This window comes from Nycticebus coucang, chromosome 6, assembly GCF_027406575.1.
Source record: "Nycticebus coucang isolate mNycCou1 chromosome 6, mNycCou1.pri, whole genome shotgun sequence".
NCBI classification, from domain to species: domain Eukaryota; kingdom Metazoa; phylum Chordata; class Mammalia; order Primates; family Lorisidae; genus Nycticebus; species Nycticebus coucang.
In genome coordinates, this window is record NC_069785.1 from 45,325,518 (window position 1) to 45,344,584 (window position 19,067).

The 19,067-nt window shown below is 40.5% G+C and overlaps 1 protein-coding gene and 1 non-coding gene across 12 annotated transcripts in view; both read left to right on the top strand.

Annotated features, from left to right (window-relative positions):
- ADAL (adenosine deaminase like) overlaps positions 1-18,916 on the top strand; it is a 32,619-nt gene extending 13,703 nt beyond the window's left edge. For all 11 annotated transcript variants that reach the window (XM_053595746.1, XM_053595753.1, XM_053595751.1 and 8 more), the window contains 6 exons: positions 1,863-1,944; positions 6,393-6,519; positions 7,440-7,520; positions 12,176-12,299; positions 16,007-16,107; positions 16,937-18,916. In XM_053595746.1, the coding sequence (XP_053451721.1) occupies positions 1,863-1,944; positions 6,393-6,519; positions 7,440-7,520; positions 12,176-12,299; positions 16,007-16,107; positions 16,937-17,131 (710 nt within the window). In that variant the 3' untranslated portion in view covers positions 17,132-18,916. The remainder of the gene's footprint in view (positions 1-1,862; positions 1,945-6,392; positions 6,520-7,439; positions 7,521-12,175; positions 12,300-16,006; positions 16,108-16,936) is intronic.
- LOC128589355 (U6 spliceosomal RNA) lies at positions 16,347-16,453 on the top strand. Its single transcript, XR_008380948.1, has one exon. It is a non-coding gene; the product is annotated as a U6 spliceosomal RNA (small nuclear RNA).
- Positions 18,917-19,067: the final 151 nt, after the last annotated feature.

Here is a 19,067-nt window from a genome sequence, read left to right on the forward strand (position 1 = left end):
ACAGTCCAAATCCTTTGATGTACATTAATGCTGTACATTACTAACAACTGAGTTATTCCTAAGTAAAAAGTAGAAAATCTGGTCAGGCATTGTCACTTTAAGGCGGAGAAAAAGGCCTATAAAACTTCTTTTGTTCTTCTTTGTTTAGTTTTTCTCATTCTGAGAAAAGGACACTTAATCTGATAGCTGTATTGTCACAGCAGAGGCTAATCCTTCTTCCTTGTCAAGGACACTTGTGATAAAAAGCCATTAAGTGGACACAGAATTATATTTTATGGCAGTTATTGAATTGTAGGTTATTCAGGCACTGTTCACGAAATGATAGTTTCTTAGGCTAGGAGCAAGCTGTGATGTGGCAAAACCTCTCTGAATGGAGATAAGCAAATCTAGGCATGGTCTGGAGGAATTTCCAGGGACCCTCCTTCTGTAAGAGCAGCAGTGGGGGATACTATGTAGTGTCTCTGAGTACCTTGCCTGTGACTTGAAGAGACCTAGGTTGTCTTGTGTGCTGATGTAGGTAGCCTAGTAATCATTTGGGTGGTAACATTTTTGAAACTAATTTTGTAAAGTAAGTGTTTAAATGGGACAAGGACAACATTCTTATCTCGCATTTTTAAACTATATAGTTGGTTCCAAGTTATGCTGGTAAGGGTAATAAAAAGGAAGAAGGATATTAACCTTAGTATGTGACAGTCAGGGAACATTCAAATAAGGTCGATGGAATATTAGGCAAACATTAAAAATATGCGTGAAGACACTTAAATGACATGAGGAAATACTTAGAAGGCAATGTTAGGTGACTAAACCCGGTACATATATATCTAGTAGCATCTCATCTATGTGAAAATATGTATATGTATACTTAAAACAAAGACAGTAGTTACTTGTGGGTGGTGAGAGTACAGGTTATGTTTATTTTTCTTCTTTAGAATTTTCTGTTTTACTAGAGATTTTCCACCAAAACAAGTATTTTATAAGAAGGGTAAAGAGTATTTTAGAGGAATTTGTCCTGGAAAGCATTCTTGCAAGGTCCCCTGGAACAGGACGACTAGAGCACTCTGCTTTGGAAGAACATCTCTGGTGTCCTGGATGAGAAACACCAAGTCTGATTAAGATTGAGGGGAAAGGAAGCTAAGTTAGGATTTTTTTTTTTTTTTCTGGGCCAACAGAAAAGTATTCTGTTAATAGAGAAAATGTATCTATTTATTTTTATTTTTTCAAAGGACAAGCATTGGAGAAGGGCTTGTTGTTTTTCTTGTTATGGCAATTTGTGAGGGTAATTTCATGTTTGTTGAATCTGAGAATAATTTTTAAGAGGGTTGATAGTATGTCCTTTTTGTTTTTTTCATTTCATTTTTCTAGTACTTCATTTTTTTCAGTTTTATTAAAATACAATTAGCATTGGGCGGCGCCTGTGGCTCAGTGAGTAGGGCGCCGGCCCCATATGCCGAGGGTGGCGGGTTCAAACTCAGCCCCGGCCAAACTGCAACAAAAAAATAGCCGGGCGTTGTGGCGGGCGCCTGTAGTCCCAGCTACTCTGGAGGCTGAGGCAGGAGAATTGCCTAAGCCCAGGAGTTGGAGGTTGCTGTGAGCTGTGTGACGCCACGGCACTCTACCAAGGGCAATAAAGTGAAACTCTGTCTTTACAAAAAAAAAAAAAAAAAAAAATACAATTAGCATTTACTAAAATGTACTATAAGAGCCGTATTTTCACTTATCTTCATCTATGCCTTTGTCACAACATAAAGTGAAATGTATTGTTTATACTGTGTATAGTTTTATACTATGTATGTATTTGCTAAAGTTGAACCATAAAATAGTTGATGATCTCTTTACATATATTTTCTATGTGTTCTTTCCAGGAATGACTAAAAAGATTTATGTGGAATCTATACTTGAGGGCATAAAACAGTCTAAACAAGAAAACTTAGACATTGATGTTAGGTAAGAATATGGTATCTTAACCATTTAAAAACTCAAATGTGAAGTTTTACTGTTTTGATCAGTAAAACAGTTCGTAATTTGTAACAGTTTTAAAAATTAACTGTTAACTGGGTGGTGCCTATGGCTCAAGGAGTAGGGCGGCCCCTTATACCAGGGGTGGTGGGTTCAAGCCCAGCCCTGGCCAAAACTACAAAAAAAACAAAAAATTAACCATTAACTGATTTCTATCTATAAACAATATTAATAGAATCAAGAACTCTGTTTAAAACGAGAATACAATTCTGAATTTATTCATATGGCAATAAAATTCTGAGTATTTTTGCTTGAGTAAATACAAAAAAAAATTTTATAGCATCCCTTTGCTATTAAGTTAAAATGGACTTCTTATTGTGGCCCACAAGGTGCTGCATGATCTGGCTGCCTCTCTTACTACAACAGCTCGTCTAAACCACTCCTCCTCACTAATTATGCACTGGTCTGCTCTCTGTTCCTAAAATAGGCAAGATTGTCCCACCTCAGCAACTTGGTACAGTACTTCCTGTTACTTTTCCCCAGAACACACTTCTACCAGATCTTTGCATGGCTGCCTTCTTATTATTCAGGTCTCCTTTTGGCTCTCACTTCCTCAAAGGGGAAGACTTGACTAGTCTATCTTAAATGCCCTCATAGCCGCGGGGGGGGTCTGTAAGCTCCCACCTAATGGGTACGATGTAGGTGTGTATGGCACACCTCAACTACAACTCAGACCTTACCTAACCAATGTAAACAATTTAACCTAATCATATGTACCCTTATATTAATATATTAATAAAAAATTAATAAATGAAAAAATAAAGTATCCCCTCAATCCTCTAATCACTCATTTTTTTCCTCTGTGGGATTCATTTATAACAAGATAAAGAATTAACTTGTGTTATTTTGTATATATACCCTCCCTCCCACTAGAGTGTAAGTTCAGTGAGTCTAGAGACCATGTCTTTTGCCCTTTTTTTTGTTTTTTTTGAGACAGAGTCATATTCTGTTGCCCAGTCTAGAGTGCCTTGGCACCAGCCTAGCTTACAGCAACCTCAAACTCCTGGGATCAGGTGATTCTCCTGCCCTAGCCTCCCAAGTACCTGGGACTACAGGCGCCGTCCACAATGGCCTGCCTATTTTTTTCTAGTTTTATGGAGATAAGGTCTCACTCTTGTTCAGACTGGTCTTGAACTCCTAAGCTTAAGTGATCCTCCTGCCTTTGCCTCCCAGAGTGCTAGGATTACAGGAATAGCCACCACACCTGGCCCAGAGACCTCTTTAGTACTCTTTATTACATCTTTAGACCTCTTTATTACATCTTTAGTACTTAGAACAAAGCTGGCATATAATAGGGGTTCAGTAAGTCCTTAAACAAAGAAAGAGAGCTAGCTATATAGCTTCCGGCTATAAGAATCTAAATTTAAAATCTAAATCTAAATCTAAAAATTAAGCTTAAAAAGAAATAATGCAATTTTAATAGGTTTTTTGTTTTTTGGGGGTTTTTTTGCTTTCAATTTCAGCTGGCTTTCACTCTTCCTAGTTTGAAGTTTTGTGTGGTTTTTTTTTTTTTTTCCCTTTCTTCCTTTTAGCCATTCTATTGCCCTTTGCCTCCCAAGTAGCTGGGATTACAGGCACCAGCCACAGCGCCTGGCTTTTTTTTTTTTTTTGGTAGAGATGGGGTCTCACTCTGGCTCACTCTGGCTCATGCTGGTCTTGAACCTCCGAGCTCAGGAAATCCATGTGCCTCAGCCTCCCACAGTGCTGGGATTACAGGCATGAGCTATGACGCCCGGCCTATTTCAATAGGTTTTTAAAAAGTAGTAACCAGGCTTGGCACCCATAGCAGAATGGTTACAGGCGCCAGTCATGTACACCGAGGCTGGCAGGTTCGAAACTGGCCCAGGCCAACTGAGGAAACAACGACAACTGTAACAAAAAATAGCCAGGCGTTGCGGTGGGCACCTGTAGTCTCAGCTACTGGGAGGCTGAGGCAAAAGAATTCCTTAAGCCCAAGAGTTTGAGACTGCTGTGTTGCCATAGCACTCTACTGAGGATGACATAGTGAAACCCTGTCTCAAAAAAAAAAAAAAAAAGTAATAACCAGTGTTTGTGAAGTTACCTACAATTAGTAAACAGATATAATTAATAAAACCTCTAAATAACAATATGTATCAAGATTTATAAAAACACGTTTTCCTCTGAACCAGTACTTTTGTTTTAGAAATAAATGTATCCTAGGAAATAGATTGATTTATGTATAAGACTTTTTGTAATGTTATTGTAACAAAAAACATTATAAAATGTCTAGCAATCAGGACAATTAATTATGCTATGTTTATACGATGTATACTGTCTTCTAACATTTAATGGCACAGGAAAATATTAAGAGAAGATAAGATGCTGCACTTTATATATTATTGATCCACATTTTATAAATAAATAAAACAAATGCTGAAGAAATTTATTTTTTGACTAAGTTAACTAATAAATGCTGGATAAAAATGACAGTATTAACAGGTTCTCTGGGAATTCAAGTCCTATGGAATTATAGCTAATACTACCATATGAAGATGAATTTGTATCAGATATTTGACACATTTTAGAATTAGAATATAACTGATTTTATAACCTCTAATGAAAGTGTTCTTCAACCTTTTAATCTCACGGCCCATTTGAACCTATAATTAAAATTCTGCAGAACACTTAAGTTATGTTGATTTTTAAAAAAAGAGTATATTTACTGTGCTTTGAAGTTCTTTCGAAAATAATTTAATGGTCTTTAAAAATTTTTGCAGCATACCTGGTGTGGCACACCGATTAAAAATCACTGAAATAGGGCTGCGCCTGTGGCGCCCCATGTGCCGAGGGTGGTGGGTTCAAACCCAGCCCCGGCCAAACTGCAACAAAAAAATGGCCGGGCGTTGTGGCGGGCGCCTGTGGTCCCAGCTGCTCTGGAGGCTGAGGCAGGAGAATTGCGTAGGCCCAGGAGCTGGAGGTTCCTGTGAGTCCTGTGACATCATGGCACTCTACCAAGGGCAGTAAAGTGAGACTCCGTCTCTACAAAAAAAAAAAAAAAAAAAAATTAAAAAAAAAATCACTGAAATAGGCTCAGTGCCCATAGCACAGTGGTTATGGCACCAACCAAATACACCAAAGTTGGTGGGTTCGAACCCAGCCCGGGCCTGCTAGACAACAATAACAACTGTAACAATAAATAGCCAGGCGTTGTGGCAGGCGCCTGTAGTCTCAGCTACTTGGGAGGGTGAGGCAAGAGAATCGCTTAAGCCCACAAGTTTGAGGTTGCTGTGCACTGTGATGCCACGGCACTCTATCGAGGGGACATAGTGAGATTCTGTCTCAAAAAAAAAAAAAGAAAATCATTGAAATAATGGATCAAAGCCTACTGAGAACATACCACCACCAATTTACTCTTGCAAAATAATTGAATCTGATCTGATAAAGCCTCTAGACTAGATCCAATTATTGATTTATAGGAAATATAAGAGACAGGAGAACATATTAGTACAGGAATACAATCAATAAAATCTAGATTGTGAGCAGCTTTGCAGGACAACCTGGTTTCTTTAACAAATAAATTGCAAGAAAAGAGGTGGGGCAGGGGTGGGAGGAGGAGAGGAAGGAGTACCTGTAAAATAAAATACACTTGACACAGCATGGTGGCTCACCCCTATAATCCTAACATATTGGGAGGTTGACATGGGAGAATGGCTTGTGCTCATAAGTTTGAGACCAAACTGGACAAGATAGCAAGACCTGGTCTTTATGAAAAATAGAAAAAAATAGCAGGGTGGGGTGACATGCACCTGTAGTCCCAATTACTCAGGAGAATCACTTGAACACCTGAACTCTGATGATGCCATTACATTTTAGCCTTGGTAACAGAGAACAGAGCAAGACTCTGTCTCTTAAAAAAATAAAATAGCCCAGCATTATGGTGGGCGCTTGTAGTCCCAGCTACTTGGAAGGCTGAGGCAAGAGGATCGCTTGAGCCCAAGAGTTTGAGGTTGGTGTGAGCTATGATGCCATGGCACTCTACCAAGGGGGACAAAGTGAGATTCTGTCTCAAAAATTAAATTAATTAATTAAAGAGAGAGAGACTTAAGAAATACATTGACTTACACAAAGTGTGGACCTTATTTGGATCCTGAATGAAACAAATGAAGAAACAAAGACACGAATAGAAAAACAGAGTTGAAAATTTGAATGCTGATTAGGTATTTGATGCTGTTTAGGAATTCGTGTCTCATTCCTTCTGGCAAAGTAAACTGTCATGTTGTCTAGACTCAGTAAGACTGTACTTTTCCTAGTAAGATGTATTATATATAGCCTGCCATACCTCTCTGGCCACACTCAGAATTGTTTTCTTCATATGCATCCTGTTTCTTTTCAGCTATATTTTTCTTATGTTAAAGGTATTTAATGGCAGTTGACAGAGGAGGTGGCCCTTCAGTGGCCAAGGAGACTGTTAAACTTGCTGAAGAATTTTTCCAATCTACTGAGGGAATAGTTCTTGGCCTTGATCTCAGTGGAGACCCTACTGTAAGTAGTTTTTTCTAAATATATTTCAATTTTAAAAGATAGCATCAATTGGTGGGATAAGGATTAGCTTGGAGCATCCTGCATTCTCCAGAGTATCCAGCAGATACTCTAGATGAAGCTCTCCTCTGTCCTGGATGACCAGAATGCTTACAGCAGCTATTCTCAGTCAGGGTTCTATGAAAAAATTCAACATGCTAAAAAATAATAAAGATATTCCTGCCTGTTACCACCATTCATCTAAAGTTCATGGCCTAAATTTCTTGAATATCAGATTCAAGTAGAAATCTTGACATTTGGGACTAGGTACTTCTTTGTTGTGGGGGTGACCCTGTGCATTTTAGGATGTTTGACAGCATACCTGGCCTCTACCCACTGGATGCTGGAATACTCTTCCAGTTGTGATAACCAGAAATATCTCCAGACATTGCCAAATGTACCCTTGGAGGCAGAATTGGCCCTGGTTGAGAACCACTGAATGAGAGTCCCAAGAAAGTGGTTCTTAGGGTTTTGTCTAAATCTGGACTATTCTGTTCTTTTTATCCATCTATTAAATAGAAGTGTTTTTAGTGATTCAGGAATTGCAAGGGTTCCTGAATCAGGCGAATTCTCCTTAGAATTAGTTATCTAGGACACCTAGATACAGCTTAGCTGTATTCATTGCTCGTTGCTTAGGTCTTTGGCCACAGATTCATTAATATTAGAGTTAAGATTCTCAAGGGCAGGAAGTGTGCCTTTACCAGCCTTGTATTCCTCACAGTGTCTCGCACATTGTATGTAGGTGTTTTATAAATGAAATGTGCAAATGAATCAACTTGCTATTATTTTTTTCTGCCATTATTTTATTCTTTTGTTTACTGGAACACAGTGCTCAGTTCCTCTGTAGCATTCTCATGCATCTCATTTTAATTTTTATCTTAAAGGTAGGACAAGCAAAAGATTTCTTGGAACCTCTTTTAGAAGCTAAAAAAGCAGGTCTGAAGTTGTCATTACATCTTTCAGAGGTAAGTAATATTATTTAGGCTGGAGAGGACAGATTATAATGGAAAATGATAGGATCATTTGTAAGTAACTAGAAACAAACATGGATTGAAAAAATATATATATATACATAATATATATATATATTTATTTATTTTGTTTGTTTGTTTTTTGCAGTTTTTGGCCAGGGCCGAGTTTGAACCCACCACCTCTGGTATATGGGACTGGCGCCCTACTCCTTTGAGCCACAGGCACTGCCCTGTATGTATTTTTTTTTTTTCTTTTGAGACAGAGTCTCACTATGTCTCCTCCTTAGAGTACTATGGCGTCACAGTTCACAGCAACCTCAAACTCCTGAGCTTAAGCGATTTTCTTGCCTCAGCTTCCCAAGTAGCTGGGAATACATTTGCCCAGCTATTTTTTTTGTTGCAGTTGTCGTTGTTTTAGCTGGTATAGGCCAGGTTCGAACACGCCAGCCTTGATGCATGTGGCTCGCGCCCTACTCACTGAGCTTTGGGTGCCACCCTGAAAAAATATTTTTAAGATGATTTCTAGATCTGGCTTAGTGCCCGTTGCTCAGTGGTTAGGGCACCGGCCACATACACCAAGGCTGAAGGTTTCGAACCTAGCCCGGGCCTGCTAAACAGCAATGACAACTGCAACCAAAAAATAGCCAGGCATTGTGCTAGGTGCCTGTAGTTCCAGCTACGAGGGAGGCTGAAGCAAGAGAATCACTTAAGCCCAAGAGTTTGAGGTTGCTGTGAGCTGTGACACCATGGCATTCTACTTAGGGTGACATAGTGAGACTCTGTCTCAAAAAAAAAAAAAAGATTTCTAGATCTTTCTACTTGTAGGCCCTGGAGGTATCCAAAAAAAAAAAAAAGAGAGAAGGAAAACATCATTTTTAAAAGGGTATAGTATAAAGGCATGACTTTAGTCTCTAGTGTTACTGTTTTTAACTTTTTGTGTTTCCTAGTGATGGCTGTTGACTCAAATTCCAGCTGTATCATTAAAAAACAATTTGGCTCGGTGCCCATAGCTCAGTGAGTAGGGCGCCAGCCACATACACAGAGGCTGGTGGGTTCGAACCTAGCCTGGGCCTGCTAAACAACAACGACAACTGCAACAACAACAACAAAAGTAGCTGGGCGTTGTGGCGGGCGCCTGTAGTCCCAACTACTTGGGAAGCTGAGGCAAGAGAATCGCTTGAGCCCAAGAGTTTGAGGTTGTTGTGGGCTGTGATGCCACGGCACTCTACCGAGGGCGACATAATGAGACTCTGTCTAAAAAAATAAATAAATAAAAAACAATTTAATGACATCTAGCTAGAGAAAATCCATGAATTTCCATCATCAGCTTTGTCATTAGCAAGCTGACTCTGAGAAAAGCACCAGTCCATCTCACCTGTCCTTGTGTTGGGAGGAACCTGAATGTATCACATACTCTGGCAATGAAGGAAGTAGTTCATGTCATTTCATAAGACTCAGCAAGGACACCCAGTGCCCCTCAGCAGCCCCTAGCTCCCTGGCAACGGGAGCACAGTGACAGATATGGTTGGAAAACAGTTACTTTCTTAAGGACATTCCCGTAAGGCAAACAAAGGACTCTACTGCACTCTCCCCCATTTTATAGATGGATTTACTTTCTACCTCAGTACTTCCACCTAAATGCAGGAAATAATGTTTATTCTACTCACCTCACAAAATTATTGTATTAAAAGGGTAATATATAAAGGTTGAGAAGCCATAATGATTTAAAGATTAAGGGAAAAAATGGAACATCTTGGCCAGGCATGTTAGTTCCTGCCTTTAATCCTAGGAGTTTAGAAGGCTGAGGTGGTAGAATTTCTCGAGACAGAGTTTGAGAGCAGCCTGAGCAAACATAGCAGGACCCTGTTTTTAACAAAAAATAGAGAAATTAGCCAGGCATGTTAGGGTACACTTGTAGTCCCAGCTACTGGGGAGGATGAGGCAGGAGGATTGCTTGAGTCCAGAAGTTTGAGGTTGCAGTGAGCTATGATGATGTCACTACACTCTTGCCTGGGTAACAGAGTGAGACCCTGTCACAAAGTAAAAATTCAAAAATTAGAACCTCTTGACTGGGTATAGTGGCTCATGCCTGTAATCTTAGCACTATGGGAGGCTGAGGTGGGTAGATTGATTGAGCTCAGAAGTTTGAGACCAGCCTGAGCAAGAATGAGAACCCAATCTCTGCTAAAACTAAAAGTAGCCAGGCTAAAATTAGCCTATAGTACCAGCTACTCAGGAAGCTGAGACCAGATAATTTCTTGAGCCCAGGAGTTTGAGGTTATTGTGATCTATGATGATGCCACGGCACTCTACCCAAGGTGACAGAGTGAGACTCTGTCTTAAAAAAAAAAAAATTAGAACCTCTTGCTAGTACTTGTATCTTTCATATCTGCAAGCAGAGGGTCAGTAATCTAGTGGCAGAACTTAAAATCTAGAATCCATGTTTCCATATTCTAATCAAAAAGACCTTTCATTCATAGGACACCCTATAGCTGACTTAACTGGTGTGTGACAGAAACCATTAGTCAATATAATGGAATTGCATATGTTACTCTGACCAGTTAGTTACCTCTGGCCTTGTGCACAGCATCAGAACGGGCTCTTTAGTTTCTGTTGCTTTTCTTATTTGACCCATCGGATATAAAACATTTCATTTCAGAATGTTCTCATTTGTGTTTTGGGCTATCTAGGAGATAAAGAGCAATTAGACATTTTATTGTGATTGTGGTTTGTATGTAGCTAGACTCTCAAAGTAAAACATGAGCACACTGTGTGGAAAGTGTCTGGGCCCTGGAGTCAGGTGGGAATTTAGTTTTACCTTTTATTTATACCTTTCACTAGTTCTAAGACCTTGGACAACTTTTTAAAAAATGATTTATAGGGTGGCTCCTGTGGCTCAAAGGGGTAGGGCGCCAGCCCCATATGCCGGAGGTGGCAGGTTCAAACCCAGCCCCTGCCAAACACTGCAAAAAAAAAAAAAAAAAAAGATTTATAGGCTGGGTGCGGATTCTTAACTATAAAAGTACCAATGCCAGGTGCTCACACCTATCACACCTATAATCCCAGCACTTGGGAGACTGAGGCAGGTGGATTGCTTGTGCTCAGGAGTTTGAGACAAGCCTGAGCAAGAGTGAGACCCCATCTCTAAAAAATTAGCCAAGCGTTGTAGCGGGTGGCTGGAGTCTCAGCTACTTGGGAGGCTGAGGTAAGACAATTGCTTATGCCAAAGAGTTGGAGGTTGCTGTTAGCTGTGATGCCATAGCATTCTATTGAGGATGATATAGTGAGACTCTGTCTCAAAAAAAGAAAAAAAAAAGTTTTATGTACCTGAAGAGAATTCAAGTATAGAGAAACATGGATAAAAAATTAAAATAAAAATTTCTCTTTTTTTTGAAAAATTTTTATTTCAGTTCTGTTCCCCAGAGTTACTACTGTTAACAGTTTTCTTTATTTCAGTTCTGTTCCCCAGAGTTACTACTGTTAACATTTTTTCAGAATTTTTCCTAATATACAGAGGGTGGCAAAAAAAGTATGCACATTTTAAGAGAAGCTGTCTTACTCATGCCTGTCACATGGTGACATTCATTTGATTAACACCATCTTTTTTTGGGGGGGGGGCACAGGGTCTTGTTGCTATGTTGCCCTTGGTAGAGTGCCATGGCGTCACAGTTCACAGCAACCTCAAACTCCTGGGCTTAAACGATTCTCTTGCCTCAGCCTCCCAAGTAGCCTGGGACTACAAGTGCCTGCCACAATGCCTGGCTATTTTTTTTTTTTTTTTGCAGTTGTCATTGTTGTTTAGCTGGCCCTGGCCAGGTTGGAACCCACCAGCCTTGATGTATATGGCTGGTGCCGTAACCACTGTGCTATGGGTGCTAAGCCAACACCATATTTTGAGTGAACATCATATTACCCATTGCTACTATAATTCAATTCAGCTTCAAAAAGTACTATGTAGATGACCTTGCTTAAAATGTGTATACATTTTTTTTGGCACTCCCAGTATCTGAGCACATACACAATATGGAGCACATATATACATATAGAGTTGTGGCATTTTGTTTTGTGAAAATACTTTAGTTTTTCTAAGCTTTAGTATCTTCCTCGTAGCACTTCATCAGATTTCTGTGAGGCCTTAACAAAAAGACATAAAGTAGGTTCTTAGTATTTATTATTGTCAGTGAAATGAATCTGGAAGAATATTGGAGAACAAATGAGAAGATAAAGGAGAAGATAAAAGGTGAAGAAGCGAGCTAGGCTGGGAGGCTGAGGCAGGTAGATTGCTTGAGCTCACAAGTTCGAGACCAGCCTGAGCAAGATTGAGACCCTGTCTCTAAAAAAATATTTGAGCATTGTGGCAGGCACATGGAGTCCAAGCTACATGGGAGGCTGAGGCAAGGGATCACTTGAACCCAGGAGTTTGAGGTTGCTGTGAGCTATGACGCCACAGCACTCTACCATGGTTGACAAAGTGAGACTCTGTCTCAAAAAAAAAAAAAAGAGAGAGAGAGAGCTAGGAAGATATAAGTAGTTCAGCTTTCCTGAATGCATTAACTACTCAGCAGGGCAGATAAAAAACAGCTATAGGAAAAAATTACTTTAAGAACCACTGACAGAGGTCATTAATCCCCTTTCCTTTCTTTATTAAGATTCCAAACCAAAATAAAGAAACACAAATTCTCCTGGATCTGCTTCCTGACAGAATCGGGCATGGAACATTTCTCAACTCCTGTGATCTGGTGGACTTCGTGAGGCAACATCAAATACCACTGGGTAAGGCTTAAGGTTTCAGGTCTCTAAGACACTCCTTTCTCCTCCAGTTCCATGTTGCAGCCTATATGTACAGTGTATTGTTCTAAAACTACAAATGTAGCTTTAAAAGATGCATGACTTTCTTTTTTTTTTTGAGACAGAGCCTCAAACTGTTGCCTTAGGCAGAGTGCTGTGGCATTACAGCTCACAGCAACCTCCAGCTCCTGGGCTCAAGCGATTCTCTTGCTTCTGCCTCCCAAGCAGCTGGGACTACAGGCGCCCACCACAATGCCTGGCTAATTCTTGGTTGTAGCCATCATTGTTATTTGGTGGTTCCGGGCTGGATTCGAACCCGCCAGCTCAGGTGTATGTGGCTGGCACCTTATGCTTGAGCCACAGGCACTGAGCCAATGCATTGTCTTTCTGAGCCTTAGTTAAGTAACAGAGTTTTAGCTCCCATTAAAATATAAGCTCAGGGCAGTGCCTGTGGCTCATAGGAGTAGGGTGCTGGCCCCATATGCCAGAGGTGGCAGGTTCAAACCCAGCCCTAGCCAAAAACTGCAAAAAGAAAAAAAAAAAAAAAAAAAAAATTATATATATATATATATATATATATATATATATGCTCAATGAGAGCCAGGTTCCTGCCTGTGTTGTTCATTGCTTGCTACACGCTCCAGTGTTTGGGGAGTAAGGTGTTCTTGGTTTTTGCTTTTTGGTTTTTTTTTTTAGACAGTCTCACTTTGTTGCCCTTTATAGAGTGCTGTGGTGTCACAGCTCACAGCAACCTCAAACTCTTGGGCTTAAGTGATTCTCTTGCCTCAGCCTCCCAAGTAGCTGGGACTAGAGGCACCTGCCACAATGCCTGGCTATTTTTTAGAGATGGGGTCTCACTCTTGCTCAGGCTGGTCTCAAACTCGTGAGCTCAGGCAGTCCACCTGCCTCAGCCACCCAGAGTGCTAGGATTATAGGTGTAAGCTGCTGGACCTGGCTCTGTTTTTTTTTTTTTTTGCAGTTTTTGGCCGGGACTGGGTTTGAACCTGCCACCTCCGGCGTATGGGGCTGGCGCCCTACTCCTTTGAGCCACAGGCACCATCCTGTTGTTTTTTTGTTGTTGTTGTTTTCCTCTTTTTTTTTTAACTAAATCATAGCTGTGTGCATTAATGCAATCATGGGGTATAATGTGCTGGTTTTATATACAATTTGAAATATTTTCATCAAACAGGTTAACATAGCCTTCACGGCATTTTCTTAGTTATTATGTTAAGACATTTGTATTCGACATTTAGTAAATTTCACATGTACCCTTGTAAGATGCAGTGTAGGTGTGGTCCCACCAATTAACCTCCTTCCACCCATCTGCCCCTCCTCCCTCCCCTCCCTATCCCCTTTCCCTATAATTGGGTTATAGCTTTTATATGAAAGCTGTAAATTGGTTTCATAGTAGGGCTGAGTACATTGGATACTTTTTCTTCCATTCTTGAGATACTTTGCTAAGAAGAATATGTTCCAGCTCCATCCATGTAAACATGAAAGAGATAAAGTCTCCATCTTTTTTAAGGCTGCATGATATTCCATGGTGTTCATATACCACAATTTATTAATCCATTCGTGGGTTGATGGGCACCTGGGATTCTTCCATGACTTAGCAATTATGAATTGGGCTGCAATAAACATTCTGGTACAAATATCTTTGTTACAATGTGATTTTTGGTCTTCTGGGCCCAGTTTTGTTTTGTTTTTTTGAGACAGGCCTAGACTGGAGTGCAGTGGTGCAATCATAGCTCAGTCATACGACTTCAACTCCTGGACTCCGAGGCTTGAGTGATTCTGCTTCAATCTCCCAAATAGCTAGGACTATAGGTGTGCACCACCATGCCTGGTTAAATTTTTTAATGTTTTTGTAGAGACAGGTCTCACTGTGTTATCTGGGCTGATCTCAAACTCCTGAGCTCAAGCAATCCTCCAGCCGTGACCTTGGAAAGTGCTGAGGTTATAGGCATGAGCCCTGAGTATTTTGTCAAAGAGTAGGGTCATCTAGAATTTTAAAATTACTTTAACAAAATTTATATATATATATTTTTTTTTTTTTTTTTTGAGACAGAGTCTCACAATGTCACCCTGGGTAGAGTTCCATGATATCACAGCTCACAACAACCTCCAGCTCTTGGGCTTAAGATATTCTCTTGCCTCAGCCTCCCAAGTAACTGGGACCACAGGCACCCGCCAGAACACCTGGCTATTTTTTTGTTGTAATTGTCATTGTTGTTTGGCAGGCCCGGGCTGGGTTTGAACCTGCCAGCTCTGGTGTATGTGGCTGGCACCCTAGCTGCTGAGCTACAAGCGCCGAGCCAAAATTGATGTGTATTATGAAAATATGTAACATTTATTTAAAAATTAAGAATTATAGAAATTTCCAAGTATATTTTTCTTTGTTGACTATTATACACTTAATTGCATGTTTATGAAGTGCCTACTTTGTTGTGGTCACTGCTCTAATTGCTGGGATAGAGCAGTAAACAAAATAGACAAGGTTACTTTCTCAAGGAACTAATATTCTAGCAGAGGAGAGACAGGAAACAAATATACAAGAAAATATCATGTTAAGTTTTATGAAGAAAGTTAAATAGGCTGATATAATAGCGGTTGGATAACCACTTTCAATTGGATGGTCAGGGAAGAAGTGATTGGCTGCAAACCATTTTACAGAGTGATCAGTTTGCTAAATTTACCAATTCATAAAACTGGTGTGAGTGTGTGTGTTTTTTAACTGTTTATAGGGTTTTCAGCAATTCAAAATAGGTTAGGTTTTTTTTTTTTTACTAAGGACATTTTAGAATATTCACAAAGGTGGAGACAATTGAAACCACTTGCATAGTGATCTTACTTGGTGATGTGGTGGCCCAGCTCTGCTCTCAGCAGAGCAAGGGGACAGTTTGGGTTTGTCTTCCCTTGGACTGAGTGGCTTGGTATTGATTGAGGCTGCCTTACTTGCCAGATGCCATCAATCAAGTCAGTGAAGTATTTTACTCTGGCTGCGAATCAATAAAGTTTCAGGGCAGGAATTTGTTAATAGTAGAAGTCATTCTTAAGATGAACTTAACATATCTAAAAACAGTGGTCAATGAATGGATGGTTGTCTGGGTGAAGTGTCTAGAGCAGCGGTTCTCAACCTGTGGGTCCCGACCCCTTTGTAACAGTGAAAATACATTGTGGCATTAGGAAGGTTGAGAACCACTGGTCTAGAGGTTCTTAGAAGCCATAGGAAAAGTCCATGCCCACCCTTAGCTCTTTGTAATGCTCTAACTCTCAAGTAGTGCTATGGTTTTCTTGCTTTTTTTGGCCTTTGTTGTAAGACTAGAAGGAATTGCAGTCGCCCTTCATAAAACCTTTTCTGCTCCATCATGGTGATTCCCTGCCTTGGTCATGATGACTGGCTTACAACATCTTTCTTTCCTCCCCATTTTGATAAAAGAAAAAGCAGCACATAGTTTGAAAGGGATATTATTATAATTCCTTGGCTTGTACAGTTGTTACTGTAAGTTACAGTACATATTTCCTGCAGAGCTATAGTAATTGAACAACAAATTTTCGCACATAAGTTAGGGTCAATTTTGTAAAATAACTATGCATAGTTTATAAAGATTTCTCACATGTCTCCTTGGTGAACACTGAATGAGATCATTTACCTGCTTTTAATGAGAGCCTTCTTCCCCCCTTTCATCTAGAACTCTGTTTGACTTCAAACATCAAAAGTCAGACAGTTCCGTCTTACGTCCAGCATCATTTTGGATTCTGGTACAGCATTGGCCATCCTTCTGTGATCTGTGTAAGGTGTTTTATATAAAACATTTTGCTCCCTTTTAGTCCCTGAGTTATACTGAGTCAGACATTTACTACCGAGCTGACTGCATTGCATGCCTGCGGGTGATGCCCAAGTGGGGGAGCTAGAAGGATACTGAGGCATGAGAGGCTGCAAGGGGCCAGGATAACTCTGGTTTGGCTCTATGGGAAAAGGTCTTGGACAGTGGACCTGAGGGAACTTAAAAGAAAAAAGAACCATCTAGGGTGCTTGCTTCGGCAGCACATACATTAAAATTGGAACAATACAGAGGAAATTAGCATTGCCCCTGCGCAAGGATGACACGCAAATTTGTGAAGCATTCCATATTTTCAACTTTCATTAAACACTGCTAAAATGAAAAAAAAAAAAAGAACTATCTACCCTGTTTCCCCGAAAATAAGACATCCTCCGAAAATAAGACCTACTTACAGGAAAGATAAGATGTCCCCTGAAAATAAGACCTAGCGCATCTTTGGGAGCACACCTTTAAAATAAGACACTGTCTTATTTTCGGGGAAACAAGGTAGGAATTCTGCTTTATTTGATCTGGGGTGAGTCCTGGACATGGATAAGATATTCTTTAAAAGCTCTTTGGGTGATTTTAATATGCAGCCACAGTTGAAACACTGATTTGGTATTTTTTTAAAGTCTAAACAAATCTTTTTTATTTACAGATAGGCATAGATGCATTTATTGGCCCCTGTTTAGACTCTTGAAACAAGCATGGTAAATCAGAAAATAGATTCTAAGCAAAAAAGTTACTGTTTTTTGAAAAATCATTTTTTTCATTTTGAAACTTTATTTCCATTGGCAGACTGATGATAAGGGTGTTTTTGCAACACACCTTTCTCAAGAGTACCAGTTGGCAGCTGAAACATTTAATTTGACCCAGTCTCAGGTGTGGGATCTGTCTTACAAGTCCATCAACTACATCTTTGCTTCTGACAATACCAGATCTGAACTGAGGAAGAAGTGGAACTATCTGAAGCCCAAAGTGTTACATTTTTAAGTTGTAAGGAGGTGAACTGCTTTTGAGTATATTTTGTAATCAAGATGTTCCTGCTATATCTCACGTAGTTATCTGTCCACCACGCCCTTGGAAGTATAATAGTCAAGTACCACAGACTCCCATCACCAGCACCTTACACATGGCGGGGGTTCAATAAATGTGTCTTACTTAGCTTACCTCCAGCCTACTTACTGGAAGGAACTTGAGTGTTGTTGCTGACTAAACTCTCCACTGAATTAGCAGTCTCTCCCCATTAGTGATCATAAAACTTAAAGGAAATCAAAGTAGTTTCTCATCAGGAAACGTTTTGGAATTATTAGTCTAAGGTAAAGAATGAGAGGAAAACAGATTGCCACCAAGACATTTAAGCTTTCTAGCCCGTTACACAGCTTTATATTTTATTGTGCTTAGTATAATCAGATTCCCTTCCCTTGGTTTAACTTTTTCTTTCTTTCTTTTTTTTTTTCTGAGGGTAACAAAACCCTCAGTAGCGTGCTGTGGTGTCACAGCAACCTCCAGCTCCTGGACTTAGGTAATTCTCTTGCCTCAGCCTCCTAAGTAGCTGGGACTACAGGTGCCCACCACAATGCCTGGCTGTTTTTTTGTTGCAGTTTGGCTGGGGCCGGGTTCAAACCTACCACCCTCAGTATATGGGGCTGGCGCCCTACTCACTGAGCCACAGGCTCTACCTGGTTTAAGTTTTTAAAAGTATTCCCTAAGACTGTTGATACCAGGCCACTTAGATAAAATTAAGGCCGATGATACCCCTAACTTAAATTACTAAGGATTTTTCTTTTTGTGTTTATATTTTAAAATATATAGCTGGTCTTTGACCATGTTTCCTGGCTTATGGGTTCTAAAATCCTTAGCATCTCCAAAGTGATGTCTTTTTTTTTTTTTGAGACTGTCTCACTCAGTAGCCCTGGGGTTGAGTGCCATGACATTAGAGCTCACAGCAATCTCAAACTCTTGGGCTTAAATGATCCTCTTGCCTCAGTAGCTGAGACTACAGGTACTCACCACAACTCCCTGCTATTTTTTTTTTTTAAGAAGGGGTCTCAAGCTTACTCAGGCTGGTCTGGAACTCCTGAGCTCAAGCAATCCAGCAGTTTTGTCCTCTCAGAGTGCTAGGATTACCAAAGTTATGTCTTTTTGTATGCTAATAATTGACTAATGACAGGCAGCCCCTAGATAGTTGGGGGCTGGTCACCTGAAAGACCAAGGCAGGATTGGTGATCTCTGGGAAGGGAGAGGGGCTGAAGGTTCAGTTGATCACCGGTGATTTAATCAATCATGCCTACATAATGAAGCTTCCATAAAACTCCAAAGGACGGGCTTGGCACCTGTGACTCAGCGGCTAAGACGCCAGCCACATACACTTGAGCTGCTGGGTTCAAATCCAGCCCGGGCTGGCCAAACAGCAACGAGGGCTGCAACCAAAAATAGCCGGGCCTGGTGGCAGGTGCCTGTAGTCCCAGCTACTTGGGAGGCAGAGACAGGAGACTCGCTTGAGCCCAGGAGTTGGAGGTTGCTGTGAGCTGTGATGCCACAGCACTCTACCCTGGGTGACAGCTTGAGGCTCTTGTCTCAAAAAAAACCCCCAAAACTCCAAAAGACACGTTTAGGAGTGCTTCTGTATAGCTAACCATGTGGAGCTTGATGGAGGGCAGTATAGCTGAGAGAGCATGAAAGCTTGTCCCCATCCCCATACCTTGCCCTGTGCATCTCTTCATCTATATCTGCTGTAATGTCCTTGGTTATAAACTAGTAAATGTGTTTCCCTGAGTTCTGTGAGCTGCACATTAATCAACCCGAGGAGGGGGTGGGAAAACTGATTTATAGCCCATTGGTCAAAGGAATAAGTAAAAGCACCTGGGGCTTATCACTGGTATTGGAAGTGGGGAGCTATCTTGTAGGACTGAGCCCTTTACCTGAG